Source organism: Silurus meridionalis, chromosome 4 (assembly GCF_014805685.1).
Source record: "Silurus meridionalis isolate SWU-2019-XX chromosome 4, ASM1480568v1, whole genome shotgun sequence".
In the NCBI taxonomy this organism is placed as follows: domain Eukaryota; kingdom Metazoa; phylum Chordata; class Actinopteri; order Siluriformes; family Siluridae; genus Silurus; species Silurus meridionalis.
This window is the reverse complement of record NC_060887.1, coordinates 2,315,656-2,340,143: the sequence shown is the minus strand read 5'-3', so window position 1 is coordinate 2,340,143 and position 24,488 is coordinate 2,315,656. Positions and strand designations below refer to the sequence as shown.

The window sequence follows — 24,488 nt, the reverse complement described above, 5'->3', positions numbered from 1 at the left end:
CAGCGTCCATCCTCCAATTTGTTTCAAGTATCTGCATTATATATATAACTGACATTGAAGCCCCTGTTATTAAACGTTTGAATTATTATATTTTATTATTATTCCCAGGTTCCTCCTGCTTCGCTGCTGAGACATTCATGTTGAGCATCAACAAGAAGATTGTCAACGACCACATCACAACCTTCACCTCCGCCATCTGCCTGATGTTTATCAGTTATTACTGCTTTAACATACACTACCCAGTGGAACTACGATCAACACTGGAGTTTCTCCAACGCTAATATTCTGTTTTTATGAACATCTTTTATGGATTTATCAAACGTATCAATTTGATATCCATCTCAGGTTGTTCATTTTCTCAATCTTTCTCTCACTCTATTTTTTTTTCCATAAAGGAGTTTCTTTTCCATAAATCCTGAGAGGCACCGAGGTTGAATCCAAGAAGAAAAAAGTGTTCAGTCAATCCCAGAGTCCTCACTCTCATCTCAGACATTGCTGACCATGAGTGGATCTAGTGCTCCCCCTCTTGTTGTAGACAATGTGATAAAGGTGTGTTACAGACTCTACAGATGTTTTTGTTGTTGAAACAATTGTTACACTTCTGAATGTCAGTGAAAAGCTTTTAACAATTTGGAGTTTCACTAAACAAGATTTGTTAAAGTTCCTGTTCATTTTTTTTGCTTGTTAGTTCCAGGAGTTTCTTAGATGATAATTTTCCTACAGTAATTGTGAATTCTAATGATGTAAAAAGCGGCTGCATGTACATCACTAGCTAGCATTTTATAAATCAAACACTTCTGTAAAGTTTTCCTTTTTTCAGTTACATGATGCAGTTTGAAGATGTAGAGTTTCAGCTTTACTGCACAGCTCTGTGTGTAAAATAAGTCAAAGTCATTTTTTTCCAGGAATTTCTTGAATTCAGATTTTATTAAAATAGAAAAATAGTTTATTTTCCTATAACTGCATTTGCATATTTTAAAATAAGGAACATTTAACTTGTTTGAACATTTTTGTAGTTTAAACAGCAGCAATAACACTTAAAGCACTACACTACAGAAACAATATAAAAGAAAGTTTTCTACATTTCTCTAATGCTGTCGAGTAACACAGTTTACAGGCCTAAGAATGTAACACTAGCTTCAAAATCACAACCTTGTTTCTGCCTGGTGTAGAACCAGGAACCTTTCACGTGTGAGGTGAACGTGATGACCACTACACTACAGAAACTTCCAGATGGAAAAGCTTCTTGGTCACTGTTTGCACTTTTGCATACATTCGCAGTTGCAGTAGAGCAGGAGAATGAACCGGTTTGCTGAGAAGTTCAAAACAACCAACGTTCTTCTAGCATGGATTCATTCGGCGATGTTTGCCCCTGCCAGCGTGGCGTTGGTGGTATAGTGGTGAGCATAGCTGCCTTCCAAGCAGTTGACCCGGGTTCGATTCCCAGCCAACGCAAAACCTTTAGTGATTATGTTCAGTTGCCAAAGTAACAACCTCTAAGCAGTCTTGCTTTTATTTGCTTCCCCTGAACACTTGGCGTTTGTGTATTAGATGGTCCCGCCTGTCATCATAGACACCGGCAAAACATTTCAAAATCACTTAGCTTCTTCTTCTTATTATTATTATTATTATCCAATTATTTTTTTATTGATGCATTCAAACAGAAAGACACTCAGGCGAGAAAGACAATGGAACAGTGTTTAATTGTTAACAGGCGAATGAAAGAAAAAAAATAATAATAAAACAAAATAAAAGATTTGCACCTAAGTACATTAACACTCTCAAGGATATATGTTTTCCTTTCTCTTTTCTACATCTACCAAGAAGTCAGGGGCAAGAGGAAGAGCTCAAAAAGGCTAAACAAAGAGAACAGGATTTTTTTTTCCCGTTCCTCTTTCTCTTATGTTAGAAGAATGGTTGCCAGGTGGTGTAAAACTTTTTCGTAATACCAAGTAATGTAAATCTGATCTTTTCTATTTGAATAAACTGAGACAGGACATGTATCTAATGAGAAGAACTGGGTGGGTGAGGATTCTTCCAGTTCAGTAATATAAGTCTCTTTGCTACTATTAAACAAAAGGCGAGCATGTTTGATTGTAAGGATGACAAGGAGGGATTTGTGGTGTTGAGCCCAAATAATGCTATAAGGGGACATGGTTTAATATCTAAAATAAAGTATTCAGAGATTGATTTAAAAATTGATGTCCAGAAAGAGGTCAAGGCTGGGCAAAGCCAAAAAGTATGATAAAGAGTAGCCGGAGCCGCCGACACCCATCACAAGTTGGATCCAAACAAGGGTTAATTTTAGATAGTTTGGTCTTTGTCCAATACACTCTATGCAACAATTTAAACTGTATTAACGAATGACGGACGCATATAGAGGAGGAATGTACACGACCAAGAGCCTTGGACCATTCCTCATCCGTGAAATTATAATTAAGGTCCGATTCCCAGTTACTCTTTATTTTAGAAAGCGATGAAGAGCCCGATTGAACAACAAATGAAAAAATAGTTTTATAAATATGAGAGACAGTACCCTTACAAAGTTTTGTTTCTAAAACTCGATCAATCTCTTGTTTAGGAGGTGGGTGCAGGAAATGAGAGGATGTGTTCCTTACAAAATCACGAATTTGGAGATATCGGAAAAAATGAGTTTTATGGAGGTTGAATTTTTCTGACAGGTAGGAAAAAGTGACAAATGTATTCTCCTGAAAAAGATCATTAATGTTTACAATGCCCCTTCTAAACCACAGTGCAAAGGATCTGTCCGAAATAGAGGGTAGAAAGGAGGGGTTTTTATATATAGGAAACAGACCTGATGCTGCCTGGAAATCAAAATGTTTTCTAAATTGTTTCCAGATTTTAAGGCTTTGTAGAACTAAAGGATTGGAGGAGTAATCGGATGTCTTCAACGCTAATGAAGAGCGTAATAAAGCATGCAGAGGCACGTGAGGATGGATGAGTTCAGACAGGAGTCTCTCCGTGGACTATGATGTTTGCCTACAGTATTGTGATTTGTGGTGAGAGTAGGGAGCAGGTTGAGAAGAGTTTGGAGACGTAGAGGTGCGTCCTGGAGAGAAGGAGAATGGAAGTCAGTAGACGTGTGTGGATGAGAGGGAGAGCAGTGGAGTGGTGAAGGTGTACGAGTGAAGGGGGACACCGATAACCATTGCAGCCGTCTAAACTGTCCTCTGTAGTCCTCTGATGTCTGATTTTACAGCTGATCAGAACCAGACAGTTATTAAAGCAACTCCTGTTTGGAGAGATGGTGGTGCCCAGGAACCTAAATGACTCCACTGCTGCCATAGTGCTGTTCATGATGGTGAGTTGGGGGTGAGCAGGGGGGTTTCTCCTAAAATCCACAATCATCTCCACTGTATTGAGCGTGTTAAGCTCCAGGTTTTTATGACTGCACCATGTCTCTCAGGCCTTTCTTCACTGAAGCAGGGTCGTTGGCTGAAAACTGATTTTACAGCTTTTTAGAGTAGCTCCTCTTAGACACTCTATGAGGATCAATAATGAGGATTAATCTTCCTCATATTAATAATTTAATCATGTACTACTGTATTTGAAAATAACTTAACCGAGAACAGTAAGCTGAGGGTACATTGGGAACAAGTTTCCCAAAACTGGATTGTTGCAATCTAAAAACATGTTACCTGAATCATTATTTCTGCTTATTTATGCTGTGCAGGTGATTGTGTGGATCCATAGGGTAGTGGTCATCACATCTGCTTTACATGCTGAAGGTTCTGGCTTCAACTCCCAGTGGGACCATGCAGGTTGTAAACATGAATAAGGTTTATATATTACAAATTGTTACTCAATCCTGGAAATAAATAAACAGTTTTGCATGTTTCTGCATTGTGCTTGTGCATCTCAGCATAATGTCCAACTTTTGAGGATCTTTTGGTCGACTTCACTTTGTCAGGCAGGTCCTATTTAAGAGATTTCTTGATTGTGAACAGGTGTGGCAGTAATCAGGTCTGTGTGTGGTGAGAGAAATTGAACTCAGGTGTGATAAACCACAGTTTTAATAGGGGGCAAACACTTTTCACACATGGCCATGTTTTTTTGGATTTTGTTTCCCCTCAATAATAAAAACCTTCATTTAAAATCTGCATGTCGTGTTCACTTGTGTTATCTTTTACTAATATTTAAATTAGTTTGACGATCTGAAACATTAAAGTGTGACAAACATGCAAATAAATATACACAGTGGTTTGAAAAAGTGTTTGTGGATTTTATACTACTACAAAAGTATGTACTTGATATACAATGCTATTTTTTTCTTTCTTTGTCTTCCAACAGCCATTCAGTTAAAACTTCTGAGGAGAAGTGGGTTCCACACACCAGCCATCAACCAGAAAAGAGGTTCAAGCAGTCTCCAAACTCAGCACCTGTTTCAACTCTACCAGTAAGAGTGAAGGGGCTGGATGTTCTCTGGTTCAGGCAAACGTTCTTGTAGTTTTATTATCAAAAATACCCTTAATATATTACACAAATGCTTAACGTATAATGTAACGTTGTGTTTTGGGAAGACTATTTTAAGGAATGTAGTGATATTTTGCAATGAGCTCAGACAGCTAACGTGCTTCATTTGAAGGTCATGTTCAGTTCACTTTGTAAAATTTTAATGAAATGTTTCAAAATATACGATTATTGTGTAAGTTATAGTTATTACAATAAACTGTATTTAAATGGGTTGTGTGTTGTGGAAGGAGTTTATAGAATCTCTGGTATTTAAGTCAAAGAATCATACAAAAGCCATATGATACACAGTCATACGCCTAATGCTAATTACAAATGCTAAATTGAGAATGAATCTTTCTTTTGGATAAATCTGTGCTTGATTTGCGTTAAGGACGGCTTAAAGACCAGACAGAATCCTCTGCCAGCTGGTCAGTTACATTTCACCATCTGCATTTTGCTTTCTGTAAATCAGTTTTGGCTAACGTTAATGCTAAACACGTGATTATCGAGTTATAGGGTATTCTAAGCCTTGTTGACCCTGTGGTTATCTCTGATTTTAGACGTACAACATAACGTGCTTCACATAACATCCGGTCTAAAACACAGAAAATATATCATCATGTTAAATTATCAGTAAATGTCTAGTATTTTAGGAGCTTAGTGTTTTTTAGCATAGCTCTTCTTAGCACCATTTAACTAGTTCAATGTAATTTGGCATTATTGTTTTGCTTTGTGATTCATCGAATATTCTTATTTTTTTGTATGTAATATTTATGTTCTGTTTTAAACAATTCATGTCAATTTAGGTAGAATGTAACTTATGTCAGACTGTTTTTGTTTTTCTTTTCATAGGTATGAAAGCAGTGTAAGCTTTGCAGATTTGCCCACAGAAGCACAGAGGTCTTCTTGAAACACTACAGGTTTCGGCACTATCGAGGGCGATCCCGGCAGCTTGTATACTGACTGCATCTGCACTTTTAAAACTTTAGGTGTGTTAAAAAAACACATTTGACATGATCACACAAACACACTGCTGCAGTTACTGACCACTTTCATTTTTCATGTGAGTTATGTGATTTCAAAGATGTTTGTCAGCCATCCCAGTTTTTAAACCATCTCAGAAATCGTTTGAGGAGGCATCACACAGTCAGTTGTCAACTTTTAATAGCCACATATCTCAGAACCATAAATCTGAAGGTTTTAACTTTTTCTGTGTCTTTCAGGCTTCTGATTTGCTGCTTAAAGAAAAGCTACAGCTCTCAAAGCTCTACCTTTGTTTATGAGCGAAAAGTGAAACTTCCTGAAGTCTTGCCTGGTAAGTGTGTTATCAGTCTGTTATCAGCAGATTCTCTCATACCTGAGGTACAGATCCTGTAAAGAGAAAACAGTTTTGTCTGGTGTCTGAAACTAATCTGATAACAGTTCTATAAGCTAAACGTCAGGGGAAAGAGTAGAATGGAGGAGGCAAAGTGTTGGCAAAAATGTATTTATTGAATAATCCTAGTTGAATATTTATCAGTAATGAGTCTGACAGCACAAATGAAGTGTTACACTATATTGCCAAAAGTATTGGGACACCCCCTTTTCTATTCTAACATGAAAATGCCTCTGTGTATAAGGAAAGGTTAAAAAGGAAATGATTGATTGATTCAGTGTGGAAGAACTTGACTGGTCTGCATAAAGCCAAGTCCTAATCCCAGCTGAACATCTCTGGTGTGACTTTAAATGCAGACCTTAAGCCAAAAACTCAAACCAAACACCAATGACTTGTACATATGGGTCGTCAATTTAGACACTTCCAAATCTGTTGCAACAGAGATGAAAATACAATTTGTAAATACATGAATTATATTTCCATCTTTGTTGCCACAGTTTTGGAAGTGCCTTTTTTCTGTTCTAAAGAAGGATGTGTCCCAATACTTTTGTCCATATAGTGTAAGTACAAGTCATTGGTGTTTGGTGATGTTTTTGGCTCAGGGTCTGCATTAAAAGTCCCATCAGAGATGTTCATCTGGGATTAAACCTTTGCTTTCTGCCTTTAATGTAAAGGCCTTACAGGAATTAGTGGAAGAAGTGTGAATGAAAGATTTAAAGCTGTAGATTAAAAAAAAAAAATTAAGTTAACTCATGATTACCCAAAGGAACTAAAATTCCTAGATAAAAACTAAGATTTATGCACCGTTCACTCTTTAAAGACCAAGTTGCTGCGATAAGACAGAAAACAAACAAAAGCTTTTTTCCATTTTGCTTCTGTTTAATGGTTGTACTGGTTTAAAGTTTAAGAGCATTGTTGTTTTTAGATCTCATTGTTTTAAGTGGGAAACTTGGTTTCTTGAAATCTTTTTAAACTGACTGTTTTCTTGTTCGCTTGTACTGCTTTCTCTTTCCTTGTTTTTACTATGATTGGGAATTGAAGACAGTTTTTGAACAGTTGAATGTAAAGTTAAACACGGCTTATTGTGAATTATTCATGTACACTTGTTCTTGTAATGAATATATCTGATGACAAGGAGAGTTATTTGTAGTATTTTGGCTCGAGGATGTGGGTCTGTGCATACAGAAGTTTGCTCCTGTTTGTGTGAGCTGTGTATATGTGAAGGATTTTCTTGTCTAGTGTTTTATATCTTTGCAAGAGAATTCTTCATGTCTGTGTTTTTGGATGCAGTGTATCTGTTTAAAAAATAAATGCTGAGAGTTTGAATTTTGCAGTTGTGTTGATTTCATAAAAAAAATCTGGTTAGATTTCCAGAACTACTTGTCAAACCAAAGTCCAGTAAACTCACAGTTATGTTGAGGAAAAATGACTATTTTATGTGAATGAGACTAGATCTATTGTTGTGAAAACATGAAACATGATGTTTTACCAATAGGTTTTTCAGTTGCCTTAACTAAAGATTTGAAATGGTCATTAATTGATTCAGAACGGTGACTCAATAATTTCAACAAATGAATAAAAGTTGAGTGAACTTAACACCTAATGTGCTAAACTTAACTGAGTCAATGCAACAAGATGACTTGACTAAATCAAGTTGTGTCAACAAATCATTTTTTACAGTGTAGGACCACATGCAGCTAAAAGCAAACTTTCTGATTCCGTAGCATCTCTGGATGGTGTTTCTGTTTCAGCGTGTACAGCAGTTAAAGATCTTGGTGTGATTATTGACTGTAGACTTTCCTTTAAGGCTCACGTGAATAATATTACCAGGATCGCCTTCTTTCACCTTAGAAATATTGCTAAAATTAGAAATATGATGTCGTTACAGGATGCAGAAAAACTAGTTGATGCTTTTGTTACTTGTAGATTAGACTACTGTAACGCTTTACTGTCTGGGTGTGTGAGTAAGTGCAGAAATAAGCTTCAGTTAGTTCAGAATGCAGCAGCAAGAGTCCTCACTAGATCTAGGAAATATGATCACATCACCCCTGTTTTAATCATCTACACTGCTCCCAATCAAATCTCACATTGATTATAAAATACTACTACTGACGTATAAAACACTTAACGGTCTCGCACCGCAAAATATGCACTGATTTTTCTGTTTCTTAACGGAAACGCCGTTCTGAAGCGTCTTTACATGTATTTTGACCGCTCCACCACCCATACCGTGCGTATGCGATTAGACGCGCAACACAAAGTGCGGCTGCTTAACCGTGTATTTTAAAGATGTGGCCTTAACCTCAGTGTGGAAAAGCGACTGATCCGAAGCTGCTGCTTTTCAGCTGATACACACGGTGTGATCAAAAGTATTTGGACACCGGTCTTTCCGAGTCAGATGTGGTTCATTCACTATTTATGCTGAGAACCTGCATGAAGGTGGTACTAAATTTATTAAATGTACTATTTACATGTTAGAACTCAACTTGCTCTGACCTCAAATCAGGCTCTAAACTGTAGCAGTTCCTCCTCCACCCACACGGGGGAGACTTCTCCATGGAAGTTACGCTGAGTTACAGGAAGTCATGTTTGGTTTCTGTAGGTTCTGTAGGTGGACGATTTTATTGCATCTCATGTAAAAATTGCAGTAGCAGTTCTACAGAATTCACGTCTCAATAAGAGAAAAAGCTCAGCTTTAGTAACTCATCCTGCTGTTTTAATAAAAAGATTTCAATAAAAAGAGAATCTCAGCATCTCCAACTAGAAATACAATGTGGATTCTGTTCAGGTTCATACAGCAGGTGATGGAACTCATCATCAGTTTGCATGTTAATGAGCAGGATGAAGCATTTATTCATTAGTTATTTATCCAGTTATCATCTGTTAACCTGTTATTTCAACAAAACCAGATTTTCTCCTGCAAACCAAGTTCAAGAAAATGCTACAAGGAATTGACTCCCATGTCGTGTTTGCTGGACTTTAGAATGTAATACTTTATTGCACTGAGGTGCTTTAGTACATAAAGGTCTACATTTAAACATATTTATGATTTTATAATGAATAATTTGTATTATTATTATTATATGCAGATTTACACATTATTAAAACCCAAAGTGATAAAATGATTAAATTCCTAATAATTGGTTTTGCTTAAACAATAAAACTGGACTGGACTGATATTGCTGATCAAAGCAAGGAACATTCATAAATCCCCCCAAAACTATAATAATAATAATAATAATAATAATAATAATAATAATAATAATAACTGCAGTTGGTTGTCAGATGTCAGTCTCACACTGCCCTCTAGTGGCCATGTCAGGACTTTCTTTTTACTTAATTCTGTACAAATATTAATGGTGTTTTGTTGTCTAGTTATATGTGATGTTGATCTTTAACAAAGCAAGATATTTTTCTTGATAATATTAAATTGTCTAAAAGATAATTTTCTGATCTGTAAACAAAATACTTTTAGTTTTTCTTAGTTTTTTTTACTGTTTTACATACAGGGGGTTCATGTTTAATTTTTAAGCTACATTTTTGTGATATAAATAAATGAAACACAAGTTAAATGAAGATTAATATGATTATCTCGTATTTAAGATTTTTGTTGACTTTATTTATTATTTTTGGACATGGAGAGGTTTAGCATTCAGTTCCTCATATAATAATCTGTCTAATTCTCTGAAGTCTTCTTCTCTTTCTCACAGTGATTCTGAGTATCCTGAAGCTCCATGGTGGTCTGTTCTAAAGTGACCTCAAGCTCAGCAACATGTTCCTCTGCTTTTTTTTGTTCTCTCGCCCGGCTCTCTCTCTCACATTCTACAGTTTTCTCCAGTTCCTTATAGTTTTTGTAGTAAAACTGGAGCTCTATGGTGGTCCGTTTCAAAGTGGCCTCAAGCTGAGCAACATGTTCTTCCACTTTCTTTTGTTCTTTCACCCAGCTGTCTTTCACAAGATCCACAGTTTTCTGCAGTTCATCATGCATTTTCATGGAAGATTGAAGCTTCATGGTGGTCAGGTCCAAACTGAACTCAAGCTGAGCAACACGTTCCTCCAGATGTTCTTTTTCTATCACCCAGCTCTGGAGATGTATGGCATTTCTCTCATCAACTTCCTCATCCTCCTCTTCAACAAGCTGTTTATATTTCATTTGTCTCCAGCATTGAAAAAAATCTCTAAATCTTCTGAAGAGCTTCATTTTTATGTCTCCTTACTTACAATTAGCAAATTCACAAATGAGAAACAGAGGCGCGTTCTGGCTTATATAGGCGTGTCCTGATCCACCGCCTGTGACGTCACACAAGTATATTTTCTTTCTCTCTCTCTCTCTCTCTCTCTCACACAGACACACACACGCGCGCATGCGCACTTTACAGAGAGAAACACAGTTAGAGTATGATGGCGTCTTCACAGCTTTTCTGTTGTTCCTGAGAGAAGAGCGATATTACAGTCATAAATAAGATAAAAACGGCTGTAAACTGTGTATAAAGCGAGTGAAGGTCAGCGGGACTCCATGCTCTCTGAGGACGGACCGGGGCTAGCTTAGCATGCTAACTTCAGTAGATATCTCTGTTACATTTTATTTTTTATTTAACCTTTATTTTTCCAGGAAGGTCCCATTGCGATTAACAGAAATCTCTTCTTCCAGGGAGTTCTGGCCAAGGTGGCCATATAAAAATTTCACATAAACACATAACATACAAAAAATAAAAAAATAAAATAAAGTAATTAATTAAAACAGTTACATACCTCACTCGTTTTACATTGCAATATATTTGTAAACACATTCAAAGAAGGAATTATTTCTAGTGGAGTAATAGCTTGAAATTCATTCCACAGCCAAGGAGCACAGTAAGAGAAAGCAGATTTTCCATGTTCCGAGTGTACTCTAGGTACGTCTAATGTAATACCAGTTGACGATCTGGTGCTGTAGTTCTTTTTACGCAAACATAAAAGCCTAGTAATATAATTTGGAAGCATACCAAGCAATGCCTTTACAGTATATACTAATATATGTGATTTCCTTCTTTGATATAAGGAGGTCCAACCTACACAGTTATATAGCAAACAATGATGAGTACGTGAACAAGCATTTGTTATAAAACGCAATGCAGCATGATAAACACAATTTAATCTTTTTAATAAATATATAGAGGCATGCATATAAATAATATCACCATAATCTAAAATGGGTAAAAAGTACTCTGTATAATTTTCTTTCTAGCTCCAAAAGAAAAACATTTTTTGCCGAAAAGAAAACCCAGTCTCAGTTTTAATCTTTTTACCAAGTAATCAATATGAACATCAAACACCAATTTCTCGTCTATCCATATTCCTAGATATTTGTAAGTTGTTACTCTATCTACATGCACGCCATCAATAGAAAGGATAGACGGAGCAGTGATCATAGAACGACTACGCGAAAAAATAATATACTTAGTTTTTTTTTCGCATTTAAAACTAATTTCAATTTGAGTAAATTATGCTGAAAAGTGTTAAAAGAATTCTGGAGAATTTCAATAGCTTGTGACAAAGAGGATGCGGTTGAATAAATAATTGTATCGTCAGCATAAAAATGTAGCTTTGCGGATTTTATTCCCTGCCCTAATTCATTTATAAAAATAGAAAAAAGAAGTGGTGCCAATAAAGAACCTTGGGAACACCCTTTTGACTGTTAACACGGATGAAACATAATTATCTACAGCAACACATTGCGTTCGATCAAATAAATAATTTTTAAACCAACTCAAAGCCGAATTACAAAGACCTATATATTTAAGTCTCTTTAACAGTAAGTCATGATCCACTAAGTCAAATGCTTTTGTCAAATCAACAAACAAGGCAACACAATGCTGTCTTTCATCGAGAGCAGTTATTAAATCATTTGTAATAAGTGTAGTAGCTGTTATCGTACTATGACCCGCTCTAAAACCTGACTGAAATGCATTTAGAATATTATGACTACCTAGATATTCTTTCATTTGATCATTTACTATAGATTCGGAAACTTTTGCTAAGATCGGTAGTTTAGAAATAGGTCGATAATTATTTAAATCACAGGATCTCCTCCTTTTAATAATGGCATAACCATAGCTGATTTCCAAGAAGTTGGAATTACATTAGTGGATAGACTTAAATTAAATATTGATGCAATAGGTTTAGCAATAATATCTGCAGACAATTAAAAAAAAACTGGTTCAATTTGATCAGATCCACCTGATTTCTTACAGTCTAAATTTGAAAGTAGTGTATAAACTTGGCTGGGCAATATAGCGGTAAAGGAAAATCTGAGTCATTATAATTTGTCGGCTCTTCAATTTCCTGTTCGCCAGTGACCAGCGAATTACTGGTATCTGTTATCAAACTAGCTGAAATAAAATGATTATCAAACATATTAACAATATCAGCCTTGTCTGAAATTATTCTTTGGTCTACTTTTAAAAGTTTTGGAAGATCAGTTGATTTATTTGACCCTACAAGAGATTTAGTTAATTTCCAAAATTCAGAAGGATCATTCATGTTATTGTTAATTAGATTAAGATAATACTGGCTTTTGGAATTTTTTATCGATTTTGTACACTTATTTCGTAATTATCTATAATTTGACCAGTCCTCATCTCTATTTGTTTTCTTTGCTTTGGACCAGGCCCCATTTCTTTGTTTAATAAGATTTGAAACAGATTTATTAAACCAAGGATTATTTTTCCCACTCACCCGATATCTACGTAAAGAAGCATGTTTATCACAAATTTTCAAAAAAGTTTATTTAAAATAATCCCAAGCATCAAGCACATCAGGTATAGACGAAACCAAATGTAAGTCACTATTATACACATCATGCAAAAACGCTTGTTTATTAAAACTTTTTAATTGACGTCTAAATATAAATCTGGGTGTATTCTTAGGCATCTTAAAATTTCTCACACAGGATATTGCACAATGATCTCTAAGATCATTACAAAAAACTCCTATCGCAGAAAAAAACATGGGGAATATTAGTTAAAATAATATCAATCAAAGATGAATTACTCATACTCTTTCCATTTAGGCGAGTTAGACCAAATTAGACCAGTTATGCAACCTGTCTGTAAGCAATGAAATTGCCTCCTTGAAGCTGAAGGTGGGCGGTAACAACCGATCACCATCATATCAGACCCATTAGATAAAAATACTTTAATAGCTATAAGTTTAAAACATTTTAAAATACTAACTGACTCAATACAAATACAATTTATATTTTCCTTAATATAAACTGCAACCCCTCCTCCTTTTTTACTACGATCAGCTCTAAAAACATTATATTCATTAATATGCACCATGGCATCTGTAATCGATTTTTTCAACCAAGTCTCTGTGAGAATTATGTCAGCATCGGTCAAATCTGCCCAGATTCCAACTGCGTCCACCTTAATTACCAAACTTCTTACATTAAGATGGAAAAATTGTATACCATTACTTAATTTAAGTTAATCTGGTGTTTAAAGCTGAGCCAACTCTGGGCCTGGGTTGGGATGAATGTTACCTGAAAGCAGTAGCAGAAGCACAAACCACTTTCTCTTTGCCATGCCGCAGCTCGGACTGTTATCGGCGCAAATAGATGTAGCATAGTGGGTCAGTTTTACATTTCCTCTGACCAAGAGGCAGAACAAACTTTGCGGTGGATCACGCATCCAAACGGGCCACCAAGAGGAGAGTTCAAAGCCTCGCAGCGTCACCGCCAAAACACCGGTCCGTTCCGCAGCGGTCCCAGCCAATAAAACGCACAGACATAGCACAGATGCGTGTCCCCCATACCCAGTAGAAGACATCCAATCCACACCAACCATGAGCGGTTCCCCAATCCAGTCCACAGCGGCCCCCGAAGCCCACCGACGCGGCGCAGGTGCGAGTCTCTCCCATACAACAGCAGAAGGCCCGCTGCCCACACCAACCAATGGCATTCTCCATAGCATGGAGCAAAGTAGGCATACCGGTATAAAAGTCCACATTTTTTCAAACATGGAATAATCTCCAGTTAGTTAATAAAAAGTAAAATAATAAAATAAAAAGTGGTATAAACACACCACTAACAATTTTAGCAAATGTAAGACTTAAAAAACTTAAAAGACTGACTGACAAATTAACACAAACTCACACGAGCGGCCATCTTGGTTAGATCTTTATGCTTCTAAGGTTGCCTTATTTTTGATAGATTAGTAGATTCACCAGAGCACCTTAGCCGTTGGCCAGAGGTCTTTGTTGTTCCCCCATTCTCATATGAGTTCGAGTACACTCTAAGAGAAGGCAACGCTGCATTTTTGACAGAGGAAAACTTTAAAGCTGACAAGGGATCAAAACACAACATACTTGATGTGATGGCTGTTGAAATGTATAAGCATAAAGCCTATCCTAGTTCCAAACAGATTGGCAAGACTGCAGAAACTCTACTACTCAAGCACCCCTGTCTAAAAGAAAAGGTTCCACAACAGGTTATGAGGGTTGGAAGAACAGCCTATGCTTCAAAATGGGCAACTACAGGACCAAACTGACCAGGGCTGACATAAAGGGTGTGGCTGTGAATGAAGGAAAGTGAAGCAGGACAAATCCAGAAGGTTTAGCATCCAGAGCCAACATCAAATGACCCAGAAGAGGGGAAATTAATTTCCTTCCCAATCATCCCTGTGGACAGACTAAGGGCATTTTGGAAATCAAGAGGCTTGAGATGGTGGACCAGTTCAAGAAAGCTGTAGAAGGAAAAGACATGACTCTCATCCATCAGCATATGCAACACACCTTTCTCTCAGGCATGAAGAAATTTTGAATTCAGCTCCATCAATTGCTGAACTAAAAGATAGATGTCCTGCACACTTTTGTGAAGCTCGAGTAAGTAAAAAAACTGTTACTAGGACCACATAGTGTCACTCGTCTTTGCAGCACTGCTTGAGCTGGAAAAAGTCTTAGTTTAATATCGATTGTTGATTTGTATGTTCTTTTGTTCCCAATGCAGCTTTACAGCTAATTTCACAGGATAACAAATCAAAATCTGCCATTTTCTTTCTATGCTGCTCTTGACAAATATACACCTCAGTTTCTGAAACTGTATAAAAAGAGGACAATAGGATATTTTGCTGAGAAGATGGAAGACTTTTTGATGGCATATGAAGAACATGTAAATATATTTTAAGTGCATTGCATTACATTAAAGTAAATGTGAACACTCAACCCTGAGATCTTTGTGCAATGTATTTGTTTCTGCAAAAGGACAAAAAGGACATCAATGTATCCAGAACAGCAGCCCTGGCAGGTCTTTCACTTTACTTAAAGGAGGACTCTCACAGATCTTCAACATTTGCAAGGTATTGTTATTGTCTTTTTACATATCTGCAAGTACAATTACTTTCTTAAATATTCTGAGGTAAACATTGCTATAAACAGTGGTAAAAACATTCAGACTACAATTGCACCCCATTATACAGAAAAACAAAGAGCAATAATACATCCCATAAATCTCTTATATTCATTTAAAATGTTAAAAATACTAAATTGCAGAATGCCGGTAATGACAATATGATTATAATAATACAATAATGATTCAGAAATTTATATCTAAAAATGATCTTGCTGATATTATTCTATTTAAAACCATGGATAGTATAATATAAAAAAAAATGTTTTACATACAGTAGAACCTCGGGTCACGAGAAACTTTGAATACGAGCAAATTGGAATATGAGAAAACATTTGTAATAAATTTTGTATTGGGTTACGAGTGTTGCATCGGCCTGCGAGCAAAGATTTTGAGCAAAATTTTTTCATTTCCGATGTTAGGGGTAAACAATTACCATTACAAAACCAAAATTTGTTTATATGTGTATTTATGGACTTATTTTTAGGATTATTTTTAGGATATTTTTAGGATACCAGCGTTTTAGGTTGCGAGCTCGCTCTCAGAACGAATTAAACTTGTAACCTGAGCTACTACTGTAATTTGTTTTTCCAAGTGGCAGATGTACATTTGCACACACACTCACTGAGCATGTATTCTTATTTCAGGATGAGTTGGAAGCCCAGGAGGGAGCAGTGGCTCTGGTGTCAGTGGTGAATAAAGATGTGGTGTTTTCTTTAACACTCGCCATGTGTCAATCATCTTTGAGGATCAGGTTGTAATGCCCCAAAGATTTTGGACTGATTCACTTGTAATTTAGTTTGGGCTTATGAACGCTCTACATTTGAGCTACCCTGAGAAGTTAAGTGGCTTTTTTAAGTTCATCCAGGTTTTCTTCCTAAATCTTGATGATGGAAGGAAGCCGCTCAAACCAAAGTTACAGGCTCTGAGAAATGAGCTGAAGTAAACTACTGAGAGGTGGTAGTTTATTTGGTTCAACATTGTTCACTAACTACTGTTAGACTACCGTATTTTTCGGTATATAAGCCGCTACTTATGTGTACCTTCGCTTTGAATCTCGCAGCTTAAACAATGAAGTGGCTAATATATTAATTTTTTCTGGGTTTTTCCCAGTTTCACAAGATTCAAGCCAAAAAACTGAGCCCAATAACATTAGACCAATAAAATTGCCGAACGGGTTCAGGTGAACCAATGAAACTCTTTATATTAAATCAGATGCGCTCCCACTGAAACTAATGAACTTTACACAGACTTTAATTAAAGACAGTGTCTATTACACGGCTTGTATCTAAACAGTAGCCTAACAAGAAAGTCATTTTTCACTGTTTTTTTCTCCTTTTCCTTTCACAACAATTTCTCTCGGGAGTTTTTCTTTTGGCATCGTCGTGCGTTTAAAAATCACCATCGGTGAATCTTTTCTCCCAATGCCGTGCAGCTCAGAACACAGGTGAAGTGTTTTTTCATGCCCGGTTGTTTTCAGCGTGACGAATTATTCTCCTTTCCTGTAGACAGTGCGAGTGAGCGGCAGGTCAAACATCAGAGGAACCTCATCCATATTTATGATGTGGTGTGGGTCGATTCAGTGGGAGTGCAACTAATTTAATATAAAGAGCTTCATTGGTTCACCTGAATCCATTTGGCAATTTCATTGGTCTGATGTTATGGGGCTCAGTTTTTTGGCTTGAAGCTTGTGAAACCGGTAAAAACCCAGGAAAAATCCATAAATTAGCCGCTTCATTGTTTAACCTTCATGTTGGTGCCCTACTGATTATTCTCCTACTTCCACCGTTCTCTCACCTGATTATTATTATTATCCTCCCATATCTTCCCCTGAGTCTGATCCTGATTGCTCACCCATGTCTTCTGCAGCAGCCCACAAACTCTTCTTTCCCAATAAACATGCTTAAGTCTGCCTTGTACGTTGTTTTTGTTTCTCCTACACACTCATAACATTAGTCAGACCCTATTCTACTCTATTTATTATTAACTGATTATTATTATTTTAATTATACTTTGAGTAAATAGGTTACATGAGTTTGATTAAATATACTATACTAATTATTAGGTCACACGCTAGATAAGGAGGATTAGATCCATCACTCCATTATTAATTAGTCTCACACTCTATTCTTACTTCTATTTTAACCGTTAACAAACATACATCACATAAGACAAAAATAATTGTATTTATTTATATATTCATAACTAAAAAAATTAAACATAGACAAAAAATCAAAATAAGACAGAAATCTAAGCAAAAAAATCAAGCAAAATCGAAAACAAAAAAAAACCAAAAAGAAATCGACCAAAATCAACATCATCACCCACACTCAAAGCATCAACAGATAAGCCTAATCACAACATGATGAACTGGGAGTGGGCGAAAAACCCTGACAGCAACCAAAGTTTATGTAAAATTCGACCTCTGCCCACCAGTGGCGCAACAGTGGACTCACCACCAAGGTCATCCTCAGTCGTGATTGTACAAGTAACTAACAAATGTGAAAACATAAGAAAATAAAAGCAAATAAAAGTTGATGCAGTCTAGTGCAAAGTGGCTTAACTATGGAATGGGTGATAGTCGTCTGATCCAGTGCGGCAGGGGAACAGATATAGAACTGTGAGACTGCAGTGAAGACCACACCTCATCGTGAAACCTCAAATCACCACCGTGAAGACTTGATGAGAATACCATTGAGTCTGTTCCGATTGTGTGAAATTTGTGACAAAGGATAGGACGACAATTCCAATCACGATGTTTCGCTGGTTCAGTTGTCCATAGAACATAGCCACAGAAGGTGATGGTGTAGTACGTTACAAAGGTGCTTTGCATGACGAAGTCCGTGAAGAGAAAACTGTGAGTTCTCGGAGCAACCAGCGAGCAGGCAGGAACTCCAAACGATTGGGCAAGGGTAATAGCCCTCGCACATGAAAGATACGGGTGATCAGCTTAAGTCCTGCAGGAAGATCATAGACAGAGTTCTGGATGGAATCTAGCCACATTCCATCTGGGGAGAACATGTCAGCATGGTGCAGAATGTCCATCACCGGTCTGAACGGGTCCGCATCAGTTTCCCAAACAAATTCGTCCTTTTCTGGAGGAAACCTGAACCATTTACGGGTAAATGATGGCACTGTTCACCTAAAGGACAGGTGGGCTGCTCCAGGCACCACAGGCAATGCTTTAGAAGAACAAGTAAATAACAAGCATCGCAGGGAGCTCTAAAGGTGTCAAAGTTGAGCGATACCCCTCAGCACATGCTTTGATGTAGGCACACGTGCCTTGATGCAGACGCATACCTTGCAGAAGCCTCCTATGTTCACCAGCTGCCATGTTCCTGCACACAGCATAAAATACACACAACAACAACATGATTTATATACGATATAATCAAAGGCTCAGAATTGAAGCGTAGAAAGAGTTTAGTGATTTTAGTTATAAGGAAACGTTTGTTACAGTCATTTTTCTCATCGACTAGGGCCATAATCCTCCATCCAAATCCACATAGATGTTTTGATCCATATCTGTGGAGATGTTTTCTGTAGAAGACTCTTCACCTGTAATTTTATACACTGGGAGCTGTACGTATTGTCTAAACAATGACAAGGAATTCCACAACAGATAAAACATGACACGGCTGCAAGGATTATTAAAATTGTAGTCCCAGTCTGACCCTATTCTACTCTATTTATTAGTAACTGATTATTATTATTTTAATTATACTTGGAGTAAACAGGTTACATGAGTTTGATTAAATATACTATACTAATTATTAGGTCAATTTGTTGGATTAATATAAAAAGTTAAACTATAAAAGCTAAGATTAGCTAGCCGGCTAGTTGCCCATGCTAATGTCACTAAATAATTACTTTGTACTTTTCGAGTCTTCTACTAAATAATCTACAATATTCTGCCATAATTATTTAGACGACTTACCAGGTACCTGTATGAAGAAATGTTCAATAGAAGAGGATTTGTAATGTTTTTTTAGTTGCTGCTAATCGCTGCTGCTTCTTGCTGCTGTTTGTTTGTTTGGTGGTTGTCAATTTTAGTGTCTCTTTACTTACAATTGGTAAATTCACAAATGAGAAACAAAAGCACGCTTTGAATTATATATACGTGTCACACTGTGACATCACACCTAGATGCCCGCCCTCTGTCGGTGACATCATCATGTCACTCACTTTATTTCTCTCTCTCTCTCTCTCACACACACACACACACACACACACACACACTCTGCGCATGTACAGATTACAGAGGAAGATTACACACAATCCGGAAGTTGACCCGAGAGTAGCAACATTCTGACCACCTGCTGGTTTCTTTTGAGAGACTGCTGAAAGGAAATTTCTTGAACTATCTATGGACTCAGACTCGGTCGACCTCATTGTTCTGAATAGAAGTGACCGAACTGAACTCTTGAACCGAGTCACTTGAACTGAATCTAAGGAGTCAAAATCATCGAATCGAATCTTTTAAACTGAATTGACCAAACTGAATGGACTGAATTATTAAAATTAATATAATAAATAGTTCTTTCTCTAGTGCTGAAGTCATATTGCTGAACAGCTGTACAGCTTCCTCCAGTCACTCGGTTTCCATCCTCATTTCTCTTCCCTCACCTAAGAATCTTTGTTTCCTCAGAGATTTTCTGCGACTCTTTGGGCTTGTAGAGGTTCAGCTTTCTGTTTCTGCTGTTTCTCATAGTCAAAACCCAAAGTGCCCTCAGCTGAGCTTCATGTTTCTCCAATTGCTCTTGGTTTCTCAGAATGATCTTTTGATGATATATTTTATGGAGAGCATGGTGCAGAATGTCCATCACCGGTCTGAACGGGTCCGCATCAGTTTCCCAAACAAATTCGTCCTTTTCTGGAGGAAACCTGAACCATTTACGGGTAAATGATGGCACTGTTCACCTAAAGGACAGGTGGGCTGCTCCAGGCACCACAAGCAATTCTTTAGAAGAACAAGTAAATAACAAGCATCGCAGGGAGCTCTAAAGGTGTCAAAGTTGAAGCGATACCCCTCAGCACATGCTTTGATGTAGGCACACGTGCCTTGATGCAGACGCATACCTTTCAGAAGCCTCCTATGTTCACCAGCTGCCATGTTCCTGCACACAGCATAAAATACACACAACAACAACATGATTTATATACGATATAATCAAAGGCTCAGAATTGAAGCGTAGAAAGAGTTTAGTGATTTTAGTTATAAGGAAACGTTTGTTACAGTCATTTTTTCTCATCGACTAGGGCCATAATCCCTCCATCCAAATCCACATAGATGTTTTGATCCATATCTGTGGAGATGTTTTCTGTAGAAGACTCTTCACCTGTAATTTTATACACTGGGAGCTGTACGTATTGTCTAAACAATGACAAGGAATTCCACAACAGATAAAACATGCCACGGCTGCAAGGATTATTAAAATTGTAGTCCCAGTCTGACCCTATTCTACTCTATTTATTAGTATATTATGTTAATTATACTTGGAGTAAACAGGTTACATGAGTTTGATTAAAATATGGGATAAATAGGTTAAATTAAGCTACTTCATTGTATCTAATAGATTCTATACTAAATATTAGGTCAATTTGTTGGATTAATATAAAAAGTTAAACTATAAAAGCTAAGATTAGCTAGCCGGCTAGTTGCCCATGCTAATGTCACTAAATAATTACTTTGTACTTTTCGAGTCTTCTACTAAATAATCTACAATATTCTGCCATAATTATTTAGACGGCTTACCAGGTACCTGTATGAAGAAATGTTCAATAGAAGAGGATTTGTAATGTTTTTTTTAGTTGCTGCTAATCGCTGCTGCTTCTTGCTGCTGTTGGTTTGTTTGGTGGTTGTCAATTTTAGTGTCTCTTTACTTACAATTGGTAAATTCACAAATGAGAAACAAAAGCACGCTTTGAATTATATATACGTGTCACACTGTGACATCACACCTAGATGCCCCGCCCTCTGTCGGTGACATCATCATGTCACTCACTTTAGTTTTCTCTCTCTCTCTCTCTCTCACATACACACACACACACACACACACACACACACACTCTGCGCATGTACAGATTACAGAGGGAAGATTACGCACAATCCGGAAGTTGACCCGAGAGTAGCAACATTCTGACCACCTGCTGGTTTCTTTTTGAGAGACTGCTGAAAGGAAATTTCTTGAACTATCTATGGACTCAGACTCGGTCGACCTCATTGTTCTGAATAGAAGTGACCGAACTGAACTCTTGAACCGAGTCACTTGAACTGAATCTAAGGAGTCAAAATCATCGAATCGAATCTTTTTAAACTGAATTGACCAAACTGAATGGACTGAATTATTAAAATTAATATAATAAATAGTTCTTTCTCTAGTGCTGAAGTCATATTGCTGAACAGCTGTACAGCTTCCTCCAGTCACTCTCGGTTTCCATCCTCATTTCTCTTCCTCACCTAAGAATCTTTGTTTCCTCAGAGATTTTCTGCGACTCTTTGGGCTTGTAGAGGTTCAGCTTTCTGTTTCTGCTGTTTCTCATAGTCAAAACCCAAAGTGCCCTCAGCTGAGCTTCATGTTTCTCCAATTGCTCTTGGTTTCTCAGAATGATCTTTTTGATGATATATTTTTATGGAGAGCAAAATATTTTAGGTTATTTAAAGTTGAATTTTATTTGTTCTGGAATAATTTTTCTGTCTGTTTTTATTAATATTTATGTTCAAAAAGCATTGTTTTAGTGTGTTCAATAAATGTTTATCCTGTTCGGCCCGCAACCTAAAGTGTGCTTTGAGTTTTGGCTCCCTGTGCAATTAAGTCTGACACCCTGATATAGATAAATATCATTAATTATTAATAATAACATAATTAAAGGTAAACTGAGCACATTTTTTATCTCAAAAGTGTGTATTAAACTGGTAGATCTTCACATTAGTCGATACCCAAGAAGTAGCTCTCGGTGTCAAAAAGGTTGGTGACCCCTGATTTATAATCTTGTTACTTTTGTCCCCACATGAACATATACATTTTTATATTTAGTCATTGTGATTTCACCCTTTTACATCATATCTCTGTTGGTTTCTTTTATTCAGCTCCATCTCACAGACGTTCTGGGACAGCTCTTAGAAGCGTTCTCCTCCGACAGTATCGTCAATTTCAGCTCTTCTCCCTCACCACTGAGATTGCTCCATTTATTAAACATCTCTCTACTCCAGCTGTTCCAGAGAATAGAAGCTGTTCACATCGTGAAGAATACTTTTACACGTAATATGGGCACACAGACTTAGTCTGACCCTTCTGCTGTTTATCATCAGGTGACACAGACCGACAATGAAGACTATGACAACTCCCTCATTCCTGCATCAACTCTACCATCTCCTCCTTATCCTTCATGTTGGTCCCCTACTGATTATTCCTACTTCCCCCATTCTCTCACCTGATCATTATTATTATCCTCCCATATCTTCCCCTGAGTCTGATCCTGATTGCTCACCCATGTCTTCTGCAGCAGCAATGGCCCACAAACTCTTCTTTCCCAATAAACATGCTTAAGTCTGCCTTGTTTTTGTTTCTCCTACACACTCATAACATTAGTCAGACCCTATTCTACTCTATTTATTACTAACTGATTATTATTATTTTAATTATACTTGAGTAAATAGGTTACATGAGTTTGATTAAATATACTATACTTATCACCAGTGTTGTGCTGGTTAATAAAAAATAGTAACTAGTTACAGTTACTCGTTACTTTATTCAAAAAGTAACTCAATTAGTTTGTTGATTATTTACACCAAAAAGTAATGCGTTACTGTTAAAACTAACTTTTTAGTTACTTTTTTAAAGAACCTTCTTTAATGTTCCCATTAATGCCCTTTTATGTGTTATGGTCTACAAACACAAAACTGACTTAAACACAAAGTCATTTTTAAACACTATTTTATTAAAGTCAGAGCAGCACAAACTGAATATATCACAAGCATTTCTGAAATAAATAACAAAACAAGCTGAATAATATATTCACAATCAAACACTAAAGTGGCTTCTGCATCATAAAAGCTGTTGTGTTGAGCTCTTAAAAATGTTCCTTTCACAGCTGAAGTATGAAAACTATCAACAATGTAGAACAGAACACCGGGTTAGCTTCTAGCTTCTAGCTCCTCAGGCATGGAGTTTCTGGAGGTGTTGCTATCGCAGTAGATACGAGCTTCAAACCAGAAAGACACAGCTTACATTAGACTAAAAAGTTTTTGTCTTTATACTCAACTAAAGTGAAATAATGAGCATATTTCCACTTTGAGAAACTCGTCTTGCTCTCGCCTCGACTCGCCATTACTGCCGCACAGACCTGAATAAACTGAGACACACCCACAGTGCATCTTCTTTGTGTTTACAGTGGTTTATCCTCCAATACTACACTGCGTCGCTGCTGTAAACAGGTCAGACTGTAGTCTACACTTCAGCCAAATTCATTCATTTAAAAAAGTAACAGGTAACGCACCATACGGTAACGGTAATGGAGTTACTTTATTTTTAACATGCACCAGGATGCCGCTGTTACGTGTCTGTGCTGTTTTCTTCTACTCCCCCCTCCTTGTGTTGGCTCTGTCTTCAGCTCTCTACTATATGTAGGTGGAGTCACCTGGGAAAAAAGGACCAATGAAGAGCAAGAGCCTGACCAGAGGAGGCGGAGCCTACAGTTCAAAAGCAGCCACTTGAAGTGACCACTGTTTGCTGGTGTAATTTAACAATAGATTAAATAAAAAGGGGTATAAGCTATCATGATAAATTATATATCATTCTAAAGGTCTAAGCCTCAAGCATCGATTTTAGATCACTGTTTTTCAATGGAACGCTTATAACGAATATATTTTCTAAATTTGTGTAAACAATACACACAAACAACATGCATAAAAACAGTACTTACACTATAATTGTAATAACGAGTCACAAACGCATCCAAACACACAATTGCTGCAAATTCCTGTTTATTTGAAAGATAAGGTTCCACTGAACAACATACTGTAGAGCATTTTTGGTCTTTTGTTTGTATCTGTTTTAGAGTAACTTTTGCATAAAGAATGACATCTTGGTGGTAAAAAATAAATATGGCTGGTAGAATATAGTGTTAAAAAAACAAATGAGAGTAACCACTAAAAAAAGACAAAGACAGGAAGAATCTTATCAGTGATACAACTGAACTCTGCAGGTGTTTGTGGTGATGTTTTGCTTTGCACCACCTTTCATTTCCAAT

General features: G+C 37.0%; 1 protein-coding gene, 2 long non-coding RNA genes and 2 other non-coding genes across 5 annotated transcripts in view; 4 read left to right on the top strand and 1 right to left on the bottom strand.

The window, feature by feature from the left end:
• LOC124384641 (eukaryotic translation initiation factor 4 gamma 3-like) overlaps positions 1-745 on the top strand; it is a 271,327-nt gene extending 270,582 nt beyond the window's left edge. The window contains exon 7 of the mRNA XM_046847671.1: positions 109-745. Coding sequence (XP_046703627.1) covers positions 109-144 — 36 coding nt within the window. The 3' untranslated portion in view covers positions 145-745. The remainder of the gene's footprint in view (positions 1-108) is intronic.
• Positions 746-1,154: 409 nt separating this feature from the next.
• On the bottom strand, positions 1,155-1,227 carry trnav-cac. The gene has a single exon. It is a non-coding gene; the product is annotated as a tRNA-Val (tRNA).
• A 156-nt stretch (positions 1,228-1,383) lies between these two features.
• On the top strand, positions 1,384-1,455 carry trnag-ucc. The gene has a single exon. It is a non-coding gene; the product is annotated as a tRNA-Gly (tRNA).
• A 486-nt stretch (positions 1,456-1,941) lies between these two features.
• LOC124384762 overlaps positions 1,942-24,488 on the top strand; it is a 30,898-nt gene continuing 8,351 nt past the window's right edge. Inside the window, exons 1-4 of the long non-coding RNA XR_006925576.1 lie at positions 1,942-2,681; positions 4,312-4,417; positions 5,326-5,462; positions 5,697-5,788. This is a non-coding gene — a long non-coding RNA (uncharacterized LOC124384762). The remainder of the gene's footprint in view (positions 2,682-4,311; positions 4,418-5,325; positions 5,463-5,696; positions 5,789-24,488) is intronic.
• On the top strand, positions 3,302-3,911 carry LOC124384813. The gene is made up of 3 exons (XR_006925625.1): positions 3,302-3,322; positions 3,695-3,782; positions 3,884-3,911. It is a non-coding gene; the product is annotated as an uncharacterized LOC124384813 (long non-coding RNA).